Source organism: Drosophila teissieri, chromosome 2L (genome assembly GCF_016746235.2).
Source record: "Drosophila teissieri strain GT53w chromosome 2L, Prin_Dtei_1.1, whole genome shotgun sequence".
NCBI lineage: Eukaryota > Metazoa > Arthropoda > Insecta > Diptera > Drosophilidae > Drosophila > Drosophila teissieri.
In genome coordinates, this window is record NC_053029.1 from 6860590 (window position 1) to 6885359 (window position 24770).

Consider the following 24770-nt stretch of genomic DNA (forward strand, 5'->3'; position numbering starts at 1 on the left):
TCTGTTTAAGCTACTTAAGTGCGCCGCCCACAGTCCGCTGTCCGCGGCCCAAAGATCGGGAATCGAGGCTGGGCGGGATTGGACTTGACTTTAGTGGAGTGGAGTGATGGTGGTGGTGGACAGCGATTGCTCGAGGGGAGTGACTTGCTCATGTCGCAATTGACAGGCGTCAGCTTTGGACCCCAAACCGCTCAGCGCAGCTCAGCGTTTAATAAAGCAAATAAGCTGATAAATGCCAGCGATTGTTGGCCCGAATGCGACGCATTAATCTGCAGGGGAAAGGCTTTCTTCTCCAGAACCCCGAACGCCGTTGGGCTTCCAAGCGGGTCACCCACGGCACTTAAACACAAATCAATAACTTTATTATACAAAAACAAACAGCCAGCCAAGCCAGCCAACCAGCCAGCCAGCTTGTTTTACGAGCTGAAAAGCGTCTTGTTTAACTGCCCGGACAATGAGCACCCGCTGGGCGCGCTAAGAAAAAATCACTTGGCATCGGAGCTGGCGACAGTGAGCTGGAGGAGGAGCTGCTGGAGGCACTGGAGGCGGAGTAGGTCCCCAATTGGGATGCGCAGAGATGCGAAGGGTCCTGCTGGCGGATAATTTATGACCAACCAGTTCGGCCCAAGCGCCAGTTGACAGTAAGTCACCAGCGGGAAGAGCCCACAGCCAGCTGTCCGGATGAGTCAGCGCTGGAAGGTGGTGGTGCTGGTGGTGGTGGTGGTGGTGGGTTTCCAAGGCTTCGCCCGTCGGGTGGTGGAGGGAACTGCTCAGTGGAAAATCTCAGGCAAAGTTTAAAGTTTGCATTTGGAACATATTGTCTTTGTCCCATGGAAACAGCAGCAGATACCCAGCTCAATTTGATGACTAATCCAAGCCGATGACAGGCCGGCAATACCAAGTTTACTTACTATTTATGATAGTAATTTGTATAAATGCTGTAAAATCGCAATTAGATACAGACGCACGTTTTAATTAATTTAATTCAATAAAACATAAGAATTTAGTGTAATGTAGCCCTATTGCACCTGTTCACTGGAACCACCGATGGATGGGAAACCCCTTTGCTGATCCCTTCAAGACGATGCGCCCCCCGTTGGCGTGACCATTGTTGATTTTGCTGCCCTTGTGATTGTGACTGTCGTCCACATACCTATATCGCACTGAAGTTTATTGACTTTTGTATAGACATTCTCGATTGTGGATTTGGCTGATGTTTCTTTTTTGTTTAGCCGCGGGCAATGTAAACGGCGCCAGATTTCGATTTCGAGACAGTCACCAACATTCACCAACATTCACCCCATCACACACACTCACAACTGGTTATTTTCTAAAAGGGTCAAGTGTCAGCCAGCAGAGAAGCGGGGCCCACAAGGGAGAGGTAGAAAAAATAACAAATTACACAATATAAATAAATAAATAAACGCTGTGTGAAGGAATAAAGGGCTAGGGCTGACTTAGGCAGTGGGTAATTATGGGTATTAATGGAGGTGTAATCCTTGCATATACCATTCAGTTTACTGCTGCTTCAGAGGATCATCAACGATGCGTTTAACACATTCCTCGGAAGGTACAAGCCTTTGTCATAAAGCCCAATCAAATATGTAAACTTTGACATTCCGCCACTTGGACACAACGCCACCCCCTCGAATCGCATATCAGGCACATTCCGAGATGAAGCGATAACGCCAAGTGTTTGATGACCCTGCCGCAGACCCAACACTCGACCCATCATCATCGTGATGGGCCTCATCAGTGTCAGGGAGTCGGGAGTGAAGTGAAGTGGAGTCGGGAGATCTTGGCACGTGTAAACGACACCCAAATTAGAGGCAGATTATTTAATGTTCGTCTGGGCCAACGCGGCTTATCTGCGGCTCTTCCGAGAATCGGAATCGGGTACGCGAGGTAGAGAGTCGTGGCCTGGCTGATTCCGGAGGAGCTGCAGCTACCAGTGCTGCCTTGATGAGCTTATCACAACCAAATCGGGCCAAGACAATTCCGGCTCCCCGAGCAGCTTTGTCATGGAAATGCGGCCAAAATCAATCTAAAACTTGGCGCCAGCCTAATGAGGAAAAAGCGACAGGCACAGCAGGTGCCCCCAAACCCACTTCCCCGCAAAGCTCACTTAATTGAGTTATAAAAATTATACTTTATGTATACAATTTGCATTTTTATGCGCCTCAAATGTAACGTGCACCGATTTGATTTATGGAACAAGTCTCGATCTCCGATCTCCGATGCCCGATGTCCGATGCCCATTGCTTGGCCCCGTGGGCGGCTGGAAATGTGACAAATGGCTAGGTGTGACTTATAGCATTTGAGGTGACGATCATTCGGATGGAGATAAGGCCAGGCTTTCCACTCTCACACATCTACGGTTTCAGAAGGGATGCGAATCGGGTGATTTCGAAATGTCAGCATCATGGCAGATTCGCGTGCGGCTCCTCGCCGAAATACTCGTATAAGCAAAACTACCATGGAAAATGCCATTAATGCGATATAAAACCATCAAAACCGCAAGATCAGCGCCGTATCAACCTGGAAACACGCCAGAGGAACCCATTTTTTTCCTTTTTTTTTGTCAATTACACATTCAGTGAGATAAGGACGGTGATGGGAAAGATTTCCGTCTACCAGAACTATTAATGCCCTGAAATCAGCCAAAGTTTATATGTATATTATAAATACATCATTATTTATTGGTTTTAAAATTACCTGTAAGCCTGGGCAACCTTTTTACTTAACTAAGTAATAAATAAACAATGATTTATACACTCATATATTTTTTGACCTGCAATAACAGCAGCCCTTGACAAGTCTAGTTTGTACGCAAATCTGTTGTGTTTCATAGTAGCCTAAAAACAAAAGGTATTAACAAAACACCCAATTGTACAGTATGAACTCGCTATTATCCGATTTCAAGGGAGCAAGCTACCTTAGCACTTTTATAGAGAATAAGCCGCAGACGTCTGAATGACGCGCTTTTATTTTGCATGATTTTTGCGCCCGCTAGATTTCTTTATAATTCTGCCATTATTTGTTGCATGTTTTGACATTTTTATAGCTTCGGCGACGACATTGCGCATTTCTGCTTAGCTGCACATAGAAACTGAATCTTAGCATAACACTCTCAAAATGGCGAACTGGGCCATAAAAATCGTTGACGGGCATACGTCAAACTGAGATGGCCAGGGCCCATCGTCTTGGCCAGCCAGCTGCTGGCTTATCGGGCCAACACGTTTTGTCCTTAAACGTTTTACAGCTACCAACTGTCGAGCTGGGGTCCGGTCCTCCAGCCACGGAACTGGAGGAGCTGAAGGAGCTGGAGGAGCTGGAGCTGGCATCCACTGAAAGGCTGCTGGATGGAACACCCATTTAACAAGTCAGCCCGTGCGGGCAAGACCATAAATATTGGCAATTTAACAGAGTCAACAGTATGGCACTCTGGCACTCGACGGCACAACTTCGACTGGGGGACATTGGGCATTTGGCTGCCGAACGGTGTGGTGGGGGGTAGCCAAATCGGAGGGGGGTGGGGACTCTGGATTGGGGGTCCATAATACACCTTGTCGTACACGATCCTTATCTCTTGGAATTTCTCGTGCGTGTCTGGCGTGCCAAAAAGTATAAAAATAAAGCACCAGAAACCCACAGCAGCCAGTTGAAGATCACCGAATGCTGGATGAACTACACGTCCGGAAAAAGGTAAAGTACTCATATGCTTAAGGTTGTTTAAATTAGTAGCTATATTTAAAATGAAACAAAGTGAAACTGTTTAATAGCTGTAATTTTGCAGCCTAACTGACCAAACCTAGTAGACTGATACAATTATGAATTTATCATTTCACTTCATGCCTTTGCTACACATTAAATGTGGGTTGAATTAGTTTTCAATTGCGAAACCCCCTTTGCATCATTGAATAATGTAATGTACATCTAATGCTAATTCAAAGTTAATACTAGTGCAGCACAAAGGCTACAGAATAGCAATGATACCCTTGCTGCAACTGCGCCAAGTGATAGCCTGGTCAGGAGCTGTCGCTGTCGGTTGCCGACTTTGGCAACGCGAATGGAGATGGAGTTGGAGCTGGGATGGAGCAGGGATGGAGCAGGGATGGAGCAGGGATGCAGCAGGGATGGAGCTGGGATGGAGCAGGGATGGAGCTGCAGTCGGAGTGCGCGTGAAAAATTAGCCGTGGAAATGCGTGTTGTGGTTGTTGTTGTTGTTTCCGTTCTGGTTCTTCTCATTGGTGTTGTTGTTGTTGGTGGTGATGTTGTTGGTGTTGCTGTTGGTGTTGCTGTTGGTGTTGTTGTTGTTGATGTTGATATTGGTGATGTTGCTGGCGATGTTGTGGCCTGTCGCCATTTCTCGTGAGGCGACTAATAAGCACAACAAGCTCATAAAATTTCGAAAGCTGCGCAGTCTGATTTTATTTCCTTTTAAATTGTACACGCGCTTCGAGCGCACATTTGCCCCGTTTCGCTGCAAGATATGTATTCGATTCGATTTGGATTGGTATTTTATTTTGGGTGGAGTGTGTGATTTGTTTAGCATTTACACGCATCATTAGAGCTTGTTGTACAACGGCGACCTAATGATAGATTAATAACAATGCCACAACATAAAAGACAAGCTTTCTATTCCGATGATGGCCATTTAGACATTGACATTGGGCCCCACAGCGATGGCAACAACAACCACATGGCCCAGCCAGCAGACAGAAACAACAACAATAATAACAACAACAACAACACCACCAGTGGGGCGACATCCACGGAGACAAAGACAAAGACAGACAGACAGACAGAGTCCAGCGGACGAAGAAGCGTGCCAAGCCAATCTTGGGTCAACGGTCCAACGGCTGACGGAGCGCTTTAACCCTCGCGCGGGTAAGGGGGTTCCCATCACCCCAGTCACTCATTCCGAGCATAAACTAAAAAAAAGGAGATAAATAATAAAATATAACATTTACGAATATAGCAAAATCAACTAAATGGATACCTAGGATTATTAAGGAAAAAATAACAATTTACGTTAAGTTATTACACTTAACTCCACATAATCCAGAGACCTATAGCTTGTGAAAGTTACCACTTGAAAGGAGGAGACAAAGAGTGATGCTACACAAGGGTTAACTGGAATCTCCGATCTGAGCCGATCTGAGCCTATCTGGCCTGTTAATTGATTGTTACATTCGCCTCGTGTGAGCGAGTGTCTGTTTATGTTGGTGGTTGTGTCCGGCCAGCTTCCCCCCACCCACATTCCGTGGGATTAACCCCCACCACGGATTAACACAGAACTCCACCTTTGGCCAGCTGCGATGCAGACGTGTTGTTTTTTATGATTGCCCATTTTTGACAATGAATAAAAATGATTATAGTGTCGCACGTTTTGGTGGCTGTAATTTAATTAAAGCGATGTCGCCACGACCCGCATCACGATCACGGCATGCTCCATGAGGGTTTTCCCGGAATTTCCCCACCAACCATGCCAGCCAGAGATTCATACAGGTGACAAATGCTGCACAGTTCGGGAAGGTAACTAATTTATAAAGTCCGATTTGTGTGCGAGAAAATCGCAGCTGGAAAAAAGGGATGCGATTGGGAAAACAAACGCAGCGCACTTGAGAAGTCAGGACTTTTTCGAATATTTGCGCTTGCTTTTGGGAGAACGGAAGTGCGGCAAATACAGCTGGGGATTCGTTTGGCAAACAGAATCGAAATGAAATCATTTTTCCCTTCGTTTAATGGAACTGCCCTCGCCGGCCAGATGGCTGAGGAAAAGTGGAAGGTGGACGAGGACGTGGCTGAGAATGAGGATGAGCAGCCGGGAAAAACTTGTGCGGCTTCTGTGCTCCGTGAGCCTGTGAACCTGTTTGCACTAAAGAAACGAAAGAGAAAGAAAAAACCAAACGACTGAAACCATGAATGAAGTGCAACTTGGACTTGGGCGGGCATTGTCACTGTCGATACAGATATATAGAAATGCACTCAAGGTAACTTCCTACTTGGCCGGTATCCGATTTCATCCCAACCTCTTTCTTCCCCTCACAGATTATTGCACCTCCTCACCTCAGCGGCTTAGCCGTCCAACGTTATATTTAGCGGTCAGGCCAAGAAAAAGCCAAACAGAAATAGCAAACAAAATGGCCAACACACAAGCGAGGGATCGGGGAACCCATGGAGTTCCAGTGCGCAGTGCCCAGTGCCCCGCCTGCGGTGTGGGAACCTTCAATATTGATTGATTGAGCAGCCGTTGTCCGGCGGTCGGCGTCGGGGTCGGGGTCACCACCACCACCACTCTGGGCCACTCTCGAGGGGGGAGTTTGGGGTGGAATGGCTGCAAAGTAGCAACATTTGGAAAATAATCCATAACATTGTGTAATTTACTGGAGAAAACCATATGCTTTTTTGAAATTAAAGCAGAGTTTGAGCTCTGAGTTTCTGCAACATGTTAGTTAAAGTGTACTTTGATGTAAGTTGATTACAAACGTTAACCTGTCATAACAATTTCAAATCTATTTATGAATGATTTATTTAAACTTAGTTGGTTGATGTCAAAAACTGTCTTCAGGTAAAACTAGCATTCCCAAGCATATCCTATGTAGCCACATACTCCAGGGAAACATTTTATCTCTAAAGGAAAATCAAAAAAATTTACAACCGCCAGTTGTGCAGAAGTATTTTTTAAAGGACTCCACTCCCTGGAAGTACATTCCCCTTGGGAGCCCAGATTGATGACACTATTTGTTGTGACAAGCATTAACCAGTGGTTTCTCACACGCTAGATCCTCCCGCACCCTGACTCGCATCCCAATTAGCAGGGAGGAAGGAGTCGCCCCTCCGGATAAGCGGAAACAAATTGTTAGCACCTAAAAACAAAACTGCCCCTCGGAAATTCCCTAGGGAGATCTGCGTGGTGAGGAGGCTCCCCTTGGCGTACGGGGAAATATTAATACAAATAATTAATTGTGTTAAATAACCAATTTTCGTACTAAATGCTGGCAGAGCCTCGCATAAGTGCAGCTATATAGCTTTACTTCCCACAGGTCTTGTGTTTCCCGCACTCCAAAAATTGCCTTCGGTGTAATTCAACTCGGGAGCCCTGCGGAGAACGGAGGAGCGTTCATTCGCTGGCTTGCCGGCCATGTTTGAATTCGAGTCGCCAACATGTTTACATAAAACAGACTAGGTTTTCAATTTTATATTAAATATATTCACATAATTCAAATTTTGCTGATTGCCTAATTTTGCCGAAAAAGTTGCAAGGAATGTAGTAATCGGAGCGTTCTAATCCTCCGCATAAGGTCTGTAGCTGACAATTTGGCGCGCCACGATGTTCAGTATCTCGCGGGCGGCCATATCCTGACGGTCGTCCACAATGGCCGTTATCCTGGCGCACTCCTTTATGTAGTTCTCCAACTCCCGCTGGTTGAGAGCCCTCCTCTGTGGCTCCTTGGACTGCAGCGCCTGGAGCACCTGGCCGGTCATGTGCGCCAGTTGTGATCGAGCTCCGCTGAAGGTCTCGTCGAGATCGTACAGCTCCAGCGGTGGAGCCGAAGGCTCACTGAAGATGGGCGGAAACGTGGCCAACTGGACGTTGGGCAGGGGAATCTCGAACTGCGGCTTGATGATCTTCAGCGGCTCGTACTTGACGTGCAGTTGCTCGTAGGTATCCATGACGTCCTTGAGCAGGCGGTTGCTCAGCCTGCAGAGCCTCATGTCGAACATCTGCTTGAAGTCCGTGGGCATATCGGTTCCAATCGAGTCGATCAGGCAGGCCTTGGGCATATCGGCTAGGAACCCAATATCGGTGAAGTGCTTATTGTCGCTCAGCTTTGGAACATAATGTAATTAGTTTCAGTGCACACTTTATATTGATAATCCACCCACCTCCACATCATTGAAGTCCAAGTGGGTGTATTTAATCTCATCTGCTCCGAGCAGCTTAATCAAGTACTCAAACATGGCATCGTTGGTCTTGTCCTGCAGATACTTGTCATGCCAAATGTATCCGGATCCCACAGCCAGGATTTTTCCACCTTTCCCATTTGTAAAGTAGCCGGCTAGGGGACGATTGAAGGGGTACACCACTGGACCAGTGGTGAGCAGGACATTCGCAGGCTCAGATACATTCAGCGTGGCACCATAGGGGTATTGAAAGTGTATCTTGTACTTCTCGTCACTGAAATCGTAGTCCACCTTCTCGATGTCCAGCTTGAGAAGGTGTCGCCACATGGACTCGCAGACAACGCCGCCACCCACGATACACTCCTTGGGATGGAAATTCTTGTAGTAGTGTGGTCGCACCACTGTGTCGCCGTTGATGTAGATCCCGTACTGCTCCAGGAAGAAGTTGACGTTGGTATTGAACTCCGGCTCCCCACCTTCACCCAGGAACACCACCAGGCTGCCTCCTTGCACCTCCACGTAGTGCTTTAGTACCTCGAATTCGTCCTCCGTGAATCGATCCTGTGGCCCGGCGAGAACGAAAATCTTCACCCGAGCAAGACGCTCCTTTCTGAGTTCCGCATCATTTCTATAAACATATTAAAATAAAATAAATATTCTAGTTTTTTGGTGTATCCCTAAGACTAAATTTTACAAACTTTGTTTTATTTTATTGTAAAGTAAGCTTATTGACCACATATAATGTTTGGAATACTGACTGTTCTACATTCCAATGGACCTTCAGCTTGCGGTGCATCATTTTGTAGTTGTCCGATATTTGAAAGCGTTCATTTTTTGATATATCAAAACAGATTACCGGCTTGCTGGACATGTTTTATGCAGTTTCTATTTAACTTATAACTTATATTTTGTTTTCACATTTGGTTGCCCGGCAACGCGGTGGCGCCCTCTCGTGGATCCGATAACAGTGTTCCGCCGGTGTTTTGAAACACTTAAGATCGTGTAATTGTTGCACACTGCAGAGTGACCGTTGTAAAATATTTTTAAAAAGTTGGTATATTAGTATATAAAGAAATTATTCGTTATTTATAAACTTAAGCACCCAGCTGTTTAAGGCACACTTTATTTATATGCAACATATATTTTGTGAAATATATGTAAGCCCATAAAATGATTTTATTATTGCTCTATAATTAGTTTAAACAAACATTTTACAGTATTAATATCACATTTCTTAGGGCCTGCGGTATTTTTTTCTTACTTTCCCGTGGTCACACTGGTCCCTAGTTGTGTGAAAAATTACGAAAGAATTTTTGGTGTTCACCTCCTAAGACCGACCGAAATTTTCGCAAAACGAACAATGGCACAGATCTGTGGACGCATGGCGCTCCGTGCCGCCGCACGCCAGAATGTTGCCTACACGCCCGTGCGCTTCTGCAAAAGTAAGTGGTGAAAAGCAGGAGGGAAATCCCACGGCCAGCTGCTTTTCGGTCACGTTCGCCGATTTGGCGGAGGTTCTGGCCTGGAATTGCATAATATTGGTGTGCTGGTGGTAGAACGCCAAGGCACTGTGCTCGACACCCTGGAAAGCTGCAGATTTGGACCCACAGAAAAGTGTCTATGGAAAGTGCGAGGTTATGTAATAACTATGCGCTGGGAAATGTGTGACTTGTGGACGGAGAGGGGGAGCGGTGACACCTCAGTGCGGAGTTCGCACTTCGACAGAAGCTGGCCGGGATTACCCCTCCGAAGACCTCTACTTGTGACGGAGCCCCTGGATTTGGGGCGTCTGCTGTTTATGTAACCAGTGTCCCACTCGCTTATCAATTTATGAGCTAATTCCTAATTGCGTTTTCCGCTTTTCCGCATTGCAGTGATGAACGATCCTTTGGAGCACGCCACTGGTATCGAGAAGCGCGAGCTGCTGCTCAAGGCCGCCGGCAACGATAATCCCTTCGACATGAAGGTCTTCAAGCGGGGCGCCGGCACCAAGGAGAACCCCAACCTTATTCCATCGGCCTTCGATGCCCGCATTGTGGGCTGCATCTGTAAGTAGTCCGAGAACACTATCTGCGGTCAGGATAATGCCACTATTCGGAGTATTCTATCAACCTTGCCGTTTGCATGATTTTATTCTATTTATATGCATTTCTATGACGTTTTTGTGCGAATCAAACTTTCCCACCTTTAATTGTATGATATATTCAATTGCTAAAAATGTTAGCAATTTTATTTTAAATTAATTATATATCGCATTTAAATGTTTTTATCCCGGATTAAATATTGTTTTAAATAATTTGTTGCACAAACTTAAACTTACCGAGTTAAATGCGAATTAATAACTTAAACATTCTTAAGAAAACCTGAGTGCCTTTATTCTGACCAAAGCTATAGCCCGATATTCGAGTAGAATACTTTCTAACATACATTTTATTCCAACTCAGGCGAAGAGGATCAGACCTACGTGCAATGGATGTGGCTGCAGAAGGGCAACCAGAAGCGTTGTGAGTGCGGTCACTGGTTCAAGCTGGTGGAGAAGGCAGCTGTTTAAAGTTATTATTAATTAATTCAATAAACCAATTAATAACAAAAACACAACAACTATTAAGCTAAAAGTCAACCCACTTAGCTGTCCAAATAAACAAACATCAACCCAAAAAAACGAAACTGTGAACAGTACCGGAGAAAAGGGCGGCGCAGCTTCCATTTTCAGATCTGCAATCGTATTTTCCAACGCAGCCGAGGAAAAATGCTTTATTGTATACAAAAAGCAAACAATAAAGTCAAAAGAAGAGATTTTGAGTGAAAATCAAAGGATTTCATTTGCCACCAACTTTAGGTGAATTTTTAGGATGTGCCCACAAACAGGAGGAAGGTTAATTTCGTTTAAAATGTAACAAATTTAAATTTTTATAAACTAGTAGGCGTCTTAATAAGCAATCAAACATTATCAAAGGCTTTGGTTCACACTTACAACTCACTCAAAGTGAGAATTCCTCTGGCAATAATCGTACAATCGTAGTTAAACTCCTGTAAAAATGTCGTCCTACATTTCGCGTCTACTTAAGGCTCAGTCCGCTTCCAAGCGTCTTATCTCGAATTTAACCCAGCGCGACGGAAAGCTAAGCTCTTTGCTTCGGCGACTAGGATTGCAGCGGCAGGGAGGAGCAGCGGCTGCTCCTGGACAGCGTCCCATATCGACAACTCAGGTGCAGAAGTCGGGTAAGTAGTGGTTGGAGCTTTCAAAGATCCCCAGTTCAGTTTTCATGCACTATTAGCACTAATTGAGGACGAACAACTGGTCACCGGTATTCAGAAGCGTGAAATGCTGCTGGCCAAGCAGGGCTGCGAGGACCCTTGGGGTTTCACCAAGGTGATAAGGCGCGGATCAGGAAGGGAGAACGATCCCACAGTCGTGCCATCGGCATTCGATGCCCGCATCGTGGGCTGTCTGTGCTTGGACGACCGTTTGCCCAAGTGGATGTGGATTGAGAAAGACGAAGGTCCCAAGCGGTGCGAGTGCGGCCACTTCTTCGTTCTAAAGAACGTCCCACCCGTCTAGATCGATGTCACAGAGCGCTGTACTTAACACAAACACACTTGGCATGATCCTTACCTGGTATTAAACATTGCATGATATTATCAAAACAAAGGCTTACATGTATTTGTTAGTCGCACAACAACTATCTTAGCGTATAGCCCGTCAAAAGGTAACCACTATTTCCGCTCATATTCACTTCCGGATGGGTGCGGTTGGGCAAGATCTGGTATGTGCGCAGCCAGTTTGAAGTCAAGTGCAGACCCGTCACCTTGCCTGTGGTTTTCAGCTCCATGAACGTCTCTTGCAGCAGCTCCTTGCAGGTGCTGAATACCACCACGGGTCTTGATGGTTTTACAAGAGGCAGCAGGGCTTGCAGAATGTTGGACGGGTGTTCCTTGGCAGCCACCACCAGGCAGTCAAATTCAGCATGCATTAGGGCTGTGGCTCGCTTGTTTTCCAAATGCCACCGCGGAGGTCCCTTTGCTCCTATAATAACAGAAATGGTATTTTCACTTGTCTTGATTAGTTTACGATTGTATCCAATACCTTCTCTACCGTTCTTTGACTCATCCAGCTTGGGTTTCTTTGTGATCGGTTCTACAGCCTCCGGTTGTTCCTCCGTTGGGGTCTCAGGCTGAGATTCCTGGGGTTCCTCTTCACTGGGCTCCACAACTGGGATCTCTGTTACCTTCGCCTCTCCTCCTTGGTAGAACTCCCTCAAAACGGAATAGAGGTTCACGGAAACACATCGCTGCTGCTGCTCGAGGGGTAGTTTCAAAGCTAACAGCGCCTGTTTCTGGGGCACATTTCCCGGATGCATGTGCACCAAGGTGCCCTCCGTGTCTGCGCCTATGGAGTTCAGCATGGCCGCCGGCAGTAGACCATTGGTTCCACTCTCGTACAGCAGATAGTTGCCGAAGCCACAGACGCCCGAGTAAGAAATAATCTGCGATAAAGTGTCAACGCGAATGCCCATAACCTTCTCTGAGTCTTGGCGGTAAAAGATGTCCATCATCAGACGGATCGTCGGCTGGCGGATCTGAACGAACTCAAAATACTTTTTCTCCTTCTTCCGCAGGTACTTTTCCTGGGAGTACTCTGTCCGATTGTGGAACGTCTTCGAATTCTCCACAAGCTTCTCGATGATTTTGCTGGAGTCGTTGCCCTCCTCTCGCAGTTGGGCAATGTCCTCTGGTTTCAGGGTCTGCGCTTCCCCGTCATCGCAGATGTCCCGGTTATCCGCTCCGCTGCTGGAGATTCCGAGGACCTCCCGGGTACTTCTCAGCTCTGTCTCGCTGCACAGCTCCAGTGTGTGTTGCCTCTGCGCTCCCCTTTTGCCTGGCTTTGTCTCCTTGACGCACATCTTGAACGTGGAGCCATAGGGTTGATCCAAAAGGGACTTCAACTCCAGTGTTTCTTTGCCCAAAGTGGCCGTGGTGTCCAGGCTGCCGAACTTTTGTAGCTTCGTATACTTCTGCCGCTGGATGACTATGTAGTCGCCCAATTGGATTCTAGGAATGGCCTCTTCAGTGGCCATTGTCGTTACTTTATGTTATAATAATTATAAACAACGTGTTTGTCGAAAACAAACGAAAAGCCGCAAATTCTAAAGAGGGGTTAGAAGAGGAAGATAAATTTAGTGTTGGTAAACGGGCAAATCTGTTATTATAGTCACCTGTTGCAGGTGCTTGGTAACATCATTTTAAATGGAGAGCTATATTTAAGACCAATTTAAATTCCTGTTTTGGAAATTAAAATTCATTTATGGAAATGAGGAAATCATTTTATTTCCTTTATTTGTTTTGATTATTTAAATGATCTGGCAGCTCCATTACCTGTTGCATGACGAAATTTTTCAAAATTGTAGTTAAGAATTAACCAACATTTTTTATTTATGCTAAAACTGACAATTAATTTAATTGACAAAATTTGCTTTTAATGCAATCGGAATATATAAGAATTCGGAATACATTCAATCAGGAACACAATCTAAATACTCATAGTAAAAACCACACAAAATAAAAATCAACACCAATTATGTATGTACATACATAATGTAATAATGTATGTACATTACCTACTTTTGTGATAAGCAGTTGGTTGCTATTACTTTTTAAGTGTAACATGGGTGTAGATAACAGGGGTTGTGACAGTGTGAGTAACTAATACAAGATGTACCTTCAATTACTGTGATTAGGTAATACTCATAGCCAAGAAAACATGATTAACTGCCTATACTAACGGCCCCTCTTGGCGATTACGGAAGGAAAAGACTGCGCCCATGTGTGACGGCACCCCTCAAATCGCGTGTAACTACGCCCATAAATCATTCTTTTCAACGGCATGGCAACTCTGTTCGATCGAGTACAGCTGGCTGATACAACGCGGCGATAATCTTGTAGTGCGGTTATAACCTTTGATTCGATGCGATCTGTGCTGTAATCAGTGTTCTTCGGGCACTGCAGTTGGCTCTCCACGTGACCGCTAGTTTCAGGCGAACCTCCCGCCACGAGGATAAACCTAATCCCGAAATCAGAGAGGTGCGCCAGGCGAAGGTGAAAATCAAACCTTCCCGCCCTCCTACCGGTTTTGTAGCCCCCCCGAAGAATAACTGACCGCGCAAGTTTTCGGGTTTGAAGCATACGCCCCAATAACTGCTGTCGCCCGCATCAGCAAAACCAGAAAGAAATCCGAGCCAGAACAGAACAGAAGTCGCGCAGCTATGGCGGAGGCTAAATCGGAAAAGTCGCCTTTTATTGGCAAAGTGCAGGCGCCGGTGACGCTGAATCCCTCGTGGGAATCCAAGCTGCCGCCCCACGATTCCAATGGCAAGGGATCTACGTCGGTGTTGGCGAAATTGGGCCTGCCAGCGCCAAAGGATAAATTCCTTATCGTGTTCTTCATATTCCTGCTGCACGGCGTGGGCACCCTGATGCCGTGGAACATGTTCATTACGGCCAAGTCCTATTTCGAGGACTTCAAACTTGGACCGAACCACACTGTGGCCACGGAAGTGAGTTACCGCACCCATTTTATGCAGAATATGGGCTTCGCCTCGCAGATCCCTAACTTGGTCTTCAACTGGCTGAACATCTTTGTCAACTTGGGCGGCGACCTGACCACCCGAATCGTCTACAGCATTATCTTCGAGATGGTCATTCTGCTGGTGACCATTATTTTGGCCATGGTCGACTCCTCCGAGTGGCCGGGCACGTTCTTCTGGGCCACCATGGTGTGCATTGTGCTGCTGAACGTGTGCAACGGCATCTACCAGAACACCATCTACGGAATTGTGGCATCGTTGCCAATCAAGTACACCGGCGCCGTCGTCCTGGGCTCCAACATCAGCGGCTGCTTCACCACCGCCATGGCCTTTATCTGCGGAGAGATCTTCTCGTCCATGAGGACATCGGCCATATACTACTTTGTGACCGCCATCCTAGTGCTGCTACTCTGCTTCGACACCTACTTTGCGCTGCCGCTGAACAAGTTCTTCCGCCACTACGAGACCATTAGCCGGAGCAGCGAAAAGAAATCGGACTCCAAACAGCAGCTCAACGTGCCTTACTGGCAGATCTTCAAGAAAGCATCGCCGCAACTATTTAACATCTTCCTCACGTTTTTCGTGACGTTATCGGTTTTCCCGGCGATTCAGTCGAATGTGCAGCGCTCCGATCCAGATTTTGTAGTAGGCAAATCACACTTTGTACTGGTCTGTTGCTTTGCGACCTTTAACGTGTTCGCCATGCTGGGCAGTTTGACCACATCGTGGGTGAAATGGCCGGGGCCAAAGTTCCTCTGGGTGCCAGTGGTATTGCGCCTGGCGTTCATCCCCCTGTTTGTTATGTGCAACTACGTTCCGCCGGACTCGGTGCGCAAACTGACCGTATTCATCGACAATGACTGGGTGTACTGGGGCATCGCCATCGCGATGGCCTACAGCTCCGGCTACCTCAGCTCTCTGGGAATGATGTACGCCCCGCAGACGGTGCACACCAAGTACCAGACCACCGCCGGAATGTACGGAGCTGCCATGCTGATTACGGGCATCTTCTCCGGAGTGCTGTTCTCGTACCTGGGACCATCTTTCGTCGTGTAGTCTTACATTTTTTCGTATGACACTTACTAACAATTATCATTGCTCATTGCTTTGCACTTATTTGACCCATGTTAAATTTAGTTTTGTGCTCAGTACCAGTTTTAAGACCTGGCCTTTTGGTTTTGTGTTAAGGAATTATTTAAATTCTTTTTAATTTAATAAAGGTTTTTTAGCTTGCATTTTAATACATCATCGAAATTTTCAAAAGTAATGCATCCACGTATTTGACACATGTTAAATTTAGTTTTGCGCTCAATTCTAGTTCTAGGACTAACCCATCATTTTAACACGTTTTATTTAATAAAGTTTTTCAATTTGTATTTTATTACATCAACGAAATAATACAAAGCTAGTGGTACAAATTTAAACAACAATATACCTCGTATTCATGGGAAAATTGTGCCGACAAAAGAGGAAAGGGAACTTGCAGAGTATGACAATTGGGTCCTAATTGATGTACATATATGTATCAATTAGGAGGGGGTCTAACAAGTCAATGGAATATTTGGTTCATTTTATCACAGCTTCATCCGATTGAATGAAATAACAAAGTGGCACAAATATGCATGAGCAAAGCATTTAATCAATGCATTCTTTTGGTGACCACCGCAACCACTGAAATTGTGGACACCCTTGTATCGATAAATAAAACTTTCAACAGGGAACGTAAGAATAACATTAAATTAAAGATATTGTCAAATGTTCTACTAAAATAATAAATGTGCAGAAAACGGCCTTATAGAAAACTAATTCAATTAATTTCAAATTGGCAGAAAGGTAGCAAAAACTGGATTTAACACTTTTAGGCACGATGGTGAATATAATCTCAAAATACGTAATATTGCATCTGTGCTAAAGTTTAATGCCATCTTCCAGGGTAGCGTACACATAATTTCGGTGTACATTTCAAAAGCGATAGAAGTGTTTGGACATGGCGCCGAAAAATTATTGGTAAACAAACAAAATAACCAAACAAACGAGCCTTATCTGAGAAGACACATAATTACCATGGGGAGCAGCTAGTAGCAGATAATCATATCAGTTCCACTTGTCACTTGGGTGACGTCTAGTACCTATCTATGTATTTACAAGGGCAAATGTGGGGGGGCATCTCCGAGGAAGATCCATGACCATCTCAAGGTGATTTCTTATCTCCGCCCTGCGGATTGGACAAGAAGTACATGATCTTCAGAAGCTCATTGAACTTTGGGGTGTCCCTGGGATGGCGTTTCTCAAGGCCTGCAATCTGCTCGAGGGCCACCTCCACATCCACCACATTGCACAAGATCGACTGCAGGCGCCGGGGAAATTTTCTCGAGGCTCGCTCCACACGCTGGCGCGTTGTCTCCAGCATGACTAGTTGTTTCTGGGTGCTTACCTTGTGGTAGCTCACCACCAGCGTGTTCAGTTGAGGCAGACTATCGGCCATTGGAAAGCCGTAGTCTTGGGCATCAGATAGGCCAAGTCGCTCTAGTCGTTTGCTTCCCTCCGTCTGCAGTATAGTCTCCTCTACGGGATATCGATTTGAGGTGAGGTCCAGATGCTTCAGAGGAACTTGTTCCAGCAACTCTGTAAGAAGGGGCAGCTCCACGGAGCATTCGGGTGCCACTAGGGTTTCTAAATTGGAGAGTCCAGTGAGGTACTTTCCCGTGATGTACGCACTGGACACGCTTAGGCTACGCAGCTGGCGACAGCTCTTAGCTATCGTGCTTATCATGCCATTGTTCATGTTCTCATCCGCAATGCAGAGCTCCCGGAGATTGCTGTAATCCCTGCGCAGATAGAAGGCCAATTCGGGTCGCATCAGATGGCGACCCAAGTACGAGTCGAACGCCTTCTTGTGCACGTTCCAAATATACAGCTCCTCCATTGCAGGGCTCGTCAGTTCGAAGAAATATATGTAGTCCTCCTTACTCAGAGGTTCCAGCATGGAATCGGACACGGAAACCTTCCGGTAGCGCGGCTTTCGCCACACAATTAGGCAGAGGAGCTCCTGGAACCGCGGCGCCAGCCTGGCCATCTTGATCTGCTCCACGAGTGGCAGGAACTCCAGTATGTTACACACGCAGTCATCGTTTAGTCCCTCCATTGTAAATAAATTAGCGCCAGTATAAATAAGTAAATATTATGTTATTGGGTAAAACAATGTGACCAGGCGGCGCGCGCTGAAAAATACCGTGCTGTTTGAAAATGAAAATACTGAATGTTACGAAACTCGTTGGTATGTATATATTTTGAACTACAGGGTATCCGTTAGCATGGTCTCAACTAAAGCATTCGCACTACTTCAAAGTAAGCAGAAAGCTGTCAAATGAATGTTGTTATATTTTAAACCAGTTTTATGCAAAGAAGTATAGATATATGTATATTAATGTCGATTGTGTTTGATTTTAGTTTCGAGTTACATCATTCATTGAAAGTTTCTGTAACCGCCACAACAGCCAATCGAGAAACTTTCTGAGTGCCCGCGGCCCGTAAATCGCATTGCATACGTATCAATTAACATTTTGAGTGGTTTTCCATGTTGAACTGTCACTTTGATGCGCATCGTGCGCCATTCGCCGCCCCCAGGATGCCCCACCAAAATCGAAAAGCCCCAAACCCAATTCCAATATCCCAGTCTGACTGTTGCCGCTTCTTTGGCTCGCATGATTTGTGCGTGACCATGCGAAATGTAAATTATTTATGTATTGTAGGGGCATTATGCTGCAGCAGTATTGAGTTCTGCTTTCCCTGACAGGCGGCCGGCATCTGCAGAGTCCAGGGTATGAGTCCTTCGTAGTCTACGTCTCGGCAACACAATAGCGCAAAAATAGCCAACTGTCGGATGAACCCTTGTCAGGACATGGGACGCCAATTGATTGGCACTAGCGGCCGGATGGTGGGAATAGCTGGTGTGCCCGGAATAACGTATCAGAGCAAAAAATTAAAGCAGCGCTTAAAATTTACATTCCTATCGTAGATGCCATAAATTGGAGTGGTGCAGAAATTAGGTCACTGAACCTACATCATGTTTGCTGTAAGCTGACACCTTTCTTGACTACATACGAACAGAACTTAAATAGAACGTGTTGGTATACCCTACAATTTATAGCTTATATGAGAGAAGAAAAATACATTTGCACAGTAGTAGAATAAGGTGTACCTTTAACATAGTAAGTAATGCTCAATGCCATCATCTTTCTTAAGTTGTTCAAGTTTTTCTTTAACTAAAAACTATGTTTAATAACCTTGTGTTACCTTCACCTTTCTTTATTCCAAAGGAACAGATATTAAATAGGACGTGTTGGTATACCCTACAATTTATAGCTTGTATGAGAGAAGAGAAACACATTTGCACAGTAGTAGAATAAGGTGTACCTTTAACATGGTAAATAAGTGCCATCATCTTTCTTAAGTTGTTCTTTAACTAAAAACAATGTTTAATAAATTTATGTTAGTGGTTATGTCTTCACCTTTCTTTATTACATAGGAACATATATTAAGTAGAACGTGTTGGTATACCCTACAATTTATAGCTTATATGAGTGAAGAAAAACACATTTGCGCTGTAGTAGAATAAGGTGTACCTCTAACATAGTAAATAATGCTCAATGCCATCATCTTTCTTGAGTTGTTTAAGTTGTGTGCTTCTTTAACTAAACGCAAACCTACGTTGTTGTGTTAAATTGTTATATAATAACAATGGCTAAGGATACTTTCTCATAATTGTCGGCCATTGAAATTGGATAATGGCCGTAGTGACATACGTGAGTCATGGCCGTAACTACGAATCCTTCTCCCCCACCGATACAGATACTTCTTCTCGACCGCCTCGGGTTTCCCGATTTAAGTGGCCAGCAATTTGTGCCGGACATTTTCATCGTTGCGGCTCAATTATGGCCATGATTAGAGCGCGGGCGACCATGCCATCCGTGCATTATACCCCATATTTTCATATTTGTTCCTGAGTGGCAATTAGGCGCTCGCTGAAATCGCGTCGATAAATTATAAGCTGCCAAAACGATGGCTCTTAAAACTTGCCGCCTCTTTGGCTGCGGATCGTTGGTCTGCAGCTACAGAGGAGAAAGAAATGTGTAAAACGGCATCAAATATGCAACACTTTTTCTTGTTCAGTGCCTTGGCAAACAATTGGCCAATTAAGTCGAAAGTTTGCCTGTTGGCGGCAGCAGACCTCCTACGAAAACCCCCAGCTCCACTTGGCCCGCGTCCATTGGCCCCAAAACTGATGGCCATTGCATGCCAGTCGAACATTTTGTGGCCATTTGCGTGCCGCCTGTTAGCCCTTTTGGCCCTCTTAGCCCTTTTACTCCGTGCTTCGTGGCCAACAAAGGGGCGGGGCACTGCAACCCGTTACGTGTTTTATGCAGATTGCCAAGCCGGACTTTTCCACGGTTTACATTTTCGATTTTCCAAGAATCCCTTTTGCAGCTTGAGTGCAATATTTCATTTTTAATTCGGACTCCAGAGGTGAGGATTTGATTTAGTTGGCCAACGGACCACGAAATCCATCGACATCTTTTGGCATTTGGGATGTGGAAATGGATAATGTGGCATTGGGGACCACTTGAATGATTTGATTCATGTTTAAAGGGAGTAGATGATTACTTAAAATACACTTACCGCACTTCTTTTCTTGTCTGCATTTCGCAATTTGCTAAATTTTGTGGCATGCACCCAAAAGCCGCGTTAAATAAAACCACATTGTTTTCCAGTTTGCTTTTGGCTTCATGCTTTCATATATTTTAGGTATTTCTGCTTTTCACGATTTCCATTACTAAATGCCAGGCGAAATTATTGAACGTCTCAGCTAATTAAGTCAATGTAATTACATATTAATATTAAATTCATATTATTATATTGGTTAGTTTGGTTTTGCTTCATGGAAGAGAAGAAACTTGTTGGATCACAAAGGTTTTGTTTTCGCTAACGGCTTAAGTAATTCTCAAACACTCTTTAACGAAAGGAGTAAACAAAGTAATTGAATTGAGCTAGCCACCTTAAAGCTTATTTACATCAAACAACATAACTAACAACTTGTATGCGATTTCGTTGGTTAGGATAGACTTCCATATCTGCACATTGGCCATCTGAGCTCTCTAGGAGTTATTGAGTTACCATGTATGTATGTTCGTTCTTAGAATTTCCCATTTAGTTTACGGTAAGGCTGAAGATAGAGTATTAAAATGGTTTTTGTTTAAGAGTAAAAGTTGTTTATAAAATATATATGTATCATATATCAAAGTATAGTTATTTAGTTATGTATAGGCGTATATTACAGTTTTCCCTTTTTTTACAGAGCCGCTTCGAGCTTTCAGTATTTTGAGCTAATAGTATTTCAACAATACAGAGTGGTTTTCATTTGGTTTTTCACTTGGTTTTTCTTTGGTTTTCTTTGGTTTTCTTCATAGGTTGTAACTCGAATAATGCAAACGCTTGATCCACTAGATGAACTAAACTACCATATTCGCATGTGTATACATATTAATTTGATTTCTTGTGTATATCGTTAGGTATATATATATGCTTGTATAATTACTAAATGGTATTTGAGTCAATATTCATTTTGTCGAATGCGTGTCTCTATGTATATATTGCAAATTTTCGTTTATCGTCTACCGCGCGCGTTGCTACATTTCCGTAATTTGTATATATATTTTTATTCTTTAATTACTTCCACACTCCACATAGGTAATTGGTCCTTAGTACACTACATAGAAAGCATTTAAATGTTTTTGTTTCCGGGTCTCCCTTTGTCTTCGAGCCTTTTTCAATTTCCATTGCTCGCTGACACAGCATCGCACTTATGGCTTCATCTCGGATTGTTAGGGCAAACACCTGTATCCTCTATTTTGTGTTTGTGTGGGTCAGATGGATCTGAATGGGAAGTGGGATGGAGTGGGGATGGAGCAGCAGCTGGCCTTTTACAGTCCCTCTCAGAGACGACCTTTCGGTCTAAAAATAAGCGCCTTCACACAAACGCACGACTCCTGCCACGCCCACTGGCCAGGTGGGCGGTGGCGGTGGCGGCGGCAGCTGTGTGCGTTAATTGCGGACAGGAAAACCTGCGGCTTAGCCAAACATTGGCATGCGTTCTGCTGGCGTCTAAAAACGCGACGTAAAAAGCTGAAACCGCCAGCGAGGCACATAAAAGTGTCAGGCAGACATAAATTTATGTTGGCTTGCAATTTTCCAACACCAGCACACATCACTGCCTGCCTGCCTACCTGTGCCCAGGTGAGGGGGGAGGGGGGCAGTGGCAGTGAGCATGGGAGTGGAAAAGGGGTTGCAGCGCAAGGACGAGTTTGTATTTTGTGTAGCATACTTTGCGGCCAACGCGGCTTTATTATTAAAATTGCCCCCAAAGTTGGGGGAAACTCTATCCAGCTGGGATTTGCTTGTGCTACATGCTGCAAAGAGCGTTAAAGCATACACACATTTATGTTTATAGGAATTTAGCGCGAAATAGAGTAGCGATTATATGCAAACATACTTTGCCAATTAGCTGTCACATAATAAGAGTTTGCAGAACCTTGTGGTTATGGATCCTTGCATATACCATTGGAATTAGTGAAGTAAGGATGCGAATACGGATTTTTAATGACTAATTAAATAAAGATTTTGCGCTATTTAAAGTCACCCTATTTCACCAAAACTTATCTGAATTTTAAACTAATAATATTCATAAGTGAATCACCCCAGTATTCTACAACTCTCGGGAAAACATCCTGTTCAGCCATCAGCAGTAAGAGCCGCAGTTTGGCGGCGGTTGCTAATTAACTGCCGCTCTCAAAAAAGTGTGCCAAATGTCTAATTAAGGATAATCCTTTTCTGCATACTGCCACTTCAGGGGAAAAGGGTTGGGATTAATACAGTTTTGCGGAATATGCGATGCGGTGTCAGTTGCTTTCTGCTTCCAGTTTATTTTTGTGTTTCATACATATTGAGCATTGCTTTTGTGCCATCTTTATGTTTTATGTGTATCGCAGCTATTTTTGACCTTTTTCTCATCTCTGTTTATCGTTTTAGTTCACTTTGGCTTAATTAACTAGTTTTACTTGGTTTTAGTTTGGATACCGACTAACGCTACTCTACTGCCACTAAACTCGATTTGTTCGGCTAATGAAATCGAACAAAAAGTCGTAAATTTATATTAAATATTATTGCGCTACTTACATGCAATTATTCTATTTAATTGGTTTGTTTGATTTATAATTTGTTCATTTTCACATTGAATCCTTCGTTCGCGTAATCAATTTACTTTGGCCATTTGGTAGTTTTACTTTTTTGCTTTCTGGAAATTAAATTGGATTCGTTCGAAAGCACTTTTATTCAATTCTTTCAAGTCGCTGGTTTGTTTCATTTATCTCAATTCAAATATTTATGCCTGGTTTATGGCTGCGTTTTTATTTCGTTTGATTTAATTAAACATTCCAACTGAGGCTTCCCTCATCGCTCGGACATTATTCAGCTTTATTTCCTTTCTGTTTGGGCAGTAAATTTGATGATCAAATTTATGAGTAACCAAAATCAAATTAAAAACGTAATTCAATCTAGGCAAACAGAGACAAATGTTATTCAAATTGAATTCGCATTTAAACTCGCAATGAGTTTGGTACACAAATTCTCACTTCAATCATGCGTTCTGTCAACGGTTTGCAAATCCAGACTCAATTATGAGCCAAGTCCATAAATTCAGTCGCAATTTATGGGTCACTATTCGCCTCCACCCCCCAGTGAGCCATTACACATTTTGGAAAACTTTCCCTTGGCAAACGATAAAACCGTTCGACTATCAGAAAATGTCATTTAGAATGTTGTCAGATTTGATTTATGCTGGCCATTTCCGTTCAAGCCGAGCGGCACGAAGTTCAGCTGGTTCACGTGTAGCGTTTTTAATAAATTTGTTTTTCAATTTTATTTCTGTTTGCTCTGCATTGGGAATTTATGCAAAATATGCATAAATTCCAACGAAATGAAAAAGTAATTCAAACCAAGAGTGTTGCCTTTACAAGCCGACTCTCTAAATACCAGCTTTAAATAAGATTTTATGCTTATACTTGTAACTCAAATGAAAATATTTGTTCGTGATATTGATATATTGCTTGTAAATCAGGCGTAGCGCAGAAATTAAAAAATGCAACAAATGCTGAGTATTTTAGGGCTAATAAAGAAAGAATTTGGCAGAGTGTTTGCCGTAATGAAGGGACCTTTCGCGAGGGCATTGAAATGTCACACCTGTCACCAGAGAAAAGCCGCATGTGTAAATTTTTATTGCCTACCTTTGTGCGCGCTCTCTCTGCGTGCTCGTGTGTGTATGTGTGTGTGTGTCTGTTTGAGTCGGAGGCTGTGTGCGCGTGTGTGTGTGTGTGAGTTATGTTTTCACAACCATGTTGATTTTGTCCGCTTTGTCCGCATACATATACATTTGTTTGTTTATGCTCCTTTTTGGGCACACTTACTTGGCATTTCGCATTTCGTATTTCACATTTCGCTGTCGCTGCCGCTGCTGCTGCCGCTGCTTTGCTTATTAATTTTACACAAAATGCCATTTAACTAAGTTGTTTTTTTCTGCCGTTACCGCCGCCATTTGGCTATTTGAGTGGCCATTTAGCCGCGTTCTGTGTGTGAGTGTCGTGGGTGTGTTCATGATAAATCACATTGAATGCAATTTACAGAAAAACATTTCGTTCGCACGTTCCGGTTGAAGTTTGTGGTGTTCCATACTTTTTGTTATCAGAATTCCTGCTGCCATAATTCAAGTTTATCGCTGTTGCATATCGCCGCCATTACCCAGACCAGCTTTCGATTCCGGCGGCACCTGTTGTTGGACAGAAACGGAACCATTATTCAAAAATATCAAATACAATTATTTTCTACATTAATTGACAGACGGCGTCCGAGAAAATGAAAGTGGAAAGGAGTTAGGTTTAAGCACAATCAAGGCATTAGCAAACATTTAGGTAAAGTAGCCAGTTTGGGTGTGCGTGTATCTAGTGTCTCTGGGTGTGTGTGTGAGTGTGTGCATCTAGCCTGCGTAAAAGGAAAACACATCGAGCAACAACAAGTCCCACACACAAACATACGCCAAAGGATACAAATGTTGGACAGCCAAAACAATTTGTTCGAATCAAACGAGGGATCAACGAAAATTCGGGGCAAACGAAAAAAAGGTATTCAAGGCGAAACTTTCAGAATAATAATGGAGAAAGCTCCAGA

At 44.2% G+C, this 24770-nt stretch overlaps 7 protein-coding genes across 9 annotated transcripts in view; 3 read left to right on the forward strand and 4 right to left on the reverse strand.

Annotated features, from left to right (window-relative positions):
• Window positions 1–7253: 7253 nt before the first annotated feature.
• On the reverse strand, window positions 7254–8886 carry LOC122626214 (intraflagellar transport protein 52 homolog). The gene is made up of 3 exons (XM_043806388.1): window positions 8670–8886; window positions 7894–8539; window positions 7254–7836 (listed from the first exon to the last, which is right to left on the reverse strand). Exons 1-3 carry the CDS (start codon window positions 8780–8782, stop codon window positions 7291–7293), a joined length of 1305 nt encoding a protein of 434 aa, XP_043662323.1. The 5' UTR covers window positions 8783–8886; the 3' UTR covers window positions 7254–7290.
• A 289-nt stretch (window positions 8887–9175) lies between these two features.
• Window positions 9176–10720, forward strand: LOC122613669 (cytochrome c oxidase subunit 5B, mitochondrial). The gene is made up of 3 exons (XM_043787968.1): window positions 9176–9353; window positions 9786–9959; window positions 10356–10720. Exons 1-3 carry the CDS (start codon window positions 9272–9274, stop codon window positions 10460–10462), a joined length of 363 nt encoding a protein of 120 aa, XP_043643903.1. The 5' UTR covers window positions 9176–9271; the 3' UTR covers window positions 10463–10720.
• Window positions 10721–10838: 118 nt separating this feature from the next.
• LOC122613662 (cytochrome c oxidase subunit 5B, mitochondrial) lies at window positions 10839–11563 on the forward strand. The gene is made up of 2 exons (XM_043787952.1): window positions 10839–11133; window positions 11190–11563. The coding sequence occupies exons 1-2, from the start codon at window positions 10950–10952 to the stop codon at window positions 11471–11473; spliced, it is 468 nt and encodes a 155-aa protein (XP_043643887.1). The 5' UTR covers window positions 10839–10949; the 3' UTR covers window positions 11474–11563.
• Window positions 11551–13077, reverse strand: LOC122613653 (tRNA (adenine(58)-N(1))-methyltransferase non-catalytic subunit TRM6). The gene is made up of 2 exons (XM_043787940.1): window positions 11999–13077; window positions 11551–11938 (listed from the first exon to the last, which is right to left on the reverse strand). Exons 1-2 carry the CDS (start codon window positions 12987–12989, stop codon window positions 11595–11597), a joined length of 1335 nt encoding a protein of 444 aa, XP_043643875.1. The 5' UTR covers window positions 12990–13077; the 3' UTR covers window positions 11551–11594.
• A 745-nt stretch (window positions 13078–13822) lies between these two features.
• Window positions 13823–15925, forward strand: LOC122611405 (equilibrative nucleoside transporter 1). The gene has a single exon (XM_043784459.1). It carries the CDS (start codon window positions 14175–14177, stop codon window positions 15549–15551), a length of 1377 nt encoding a protein of 458 aa, XP_043640394.1. The 5' UTR covers window positions 13823–14174; the 3' UTR covers window positions 15552–15925.
• On the reverse strand, window positions 15853–17692 carry LOC122611411. Its single transcript, XM_043784472.1, has one exon. It carries the CDS (start codon window positions 17638–17640, stop codon window positions 16687–16689), a length of 954 nt encoding a protein of 317 aa, XP_043640407.1. The 5' UTR covers window positions 17641–17692; the 3' UTR covers window positions 15853–16686.
• A 2589-nt stretch (window positions 17693–20281) lies between these two features.
• Window positions 20282–24770, reverse strand: part of LOC122616848 — a 35492-nt gene continuing 31003 nt past the window's right edge. For 2 of the 3 annotated variants that reach the window (XM_043792424.1, XM_043792436.1), the window contains one exon: window positions 20282–24372. Coding sequence is in view for 1 of the 3 variants with exons in the window: in XM_043792436.1 (XP_043648371.1) it covers window positions 24316–24372 (57 nt within the window). In the remaining 2 variants the exon portion in view is untranslated. The remainder of the gene's footprint in view (window positions 24373–24770) is intronic. The other variant, XR_006325921.1, reaches the window with a different exon arrangement.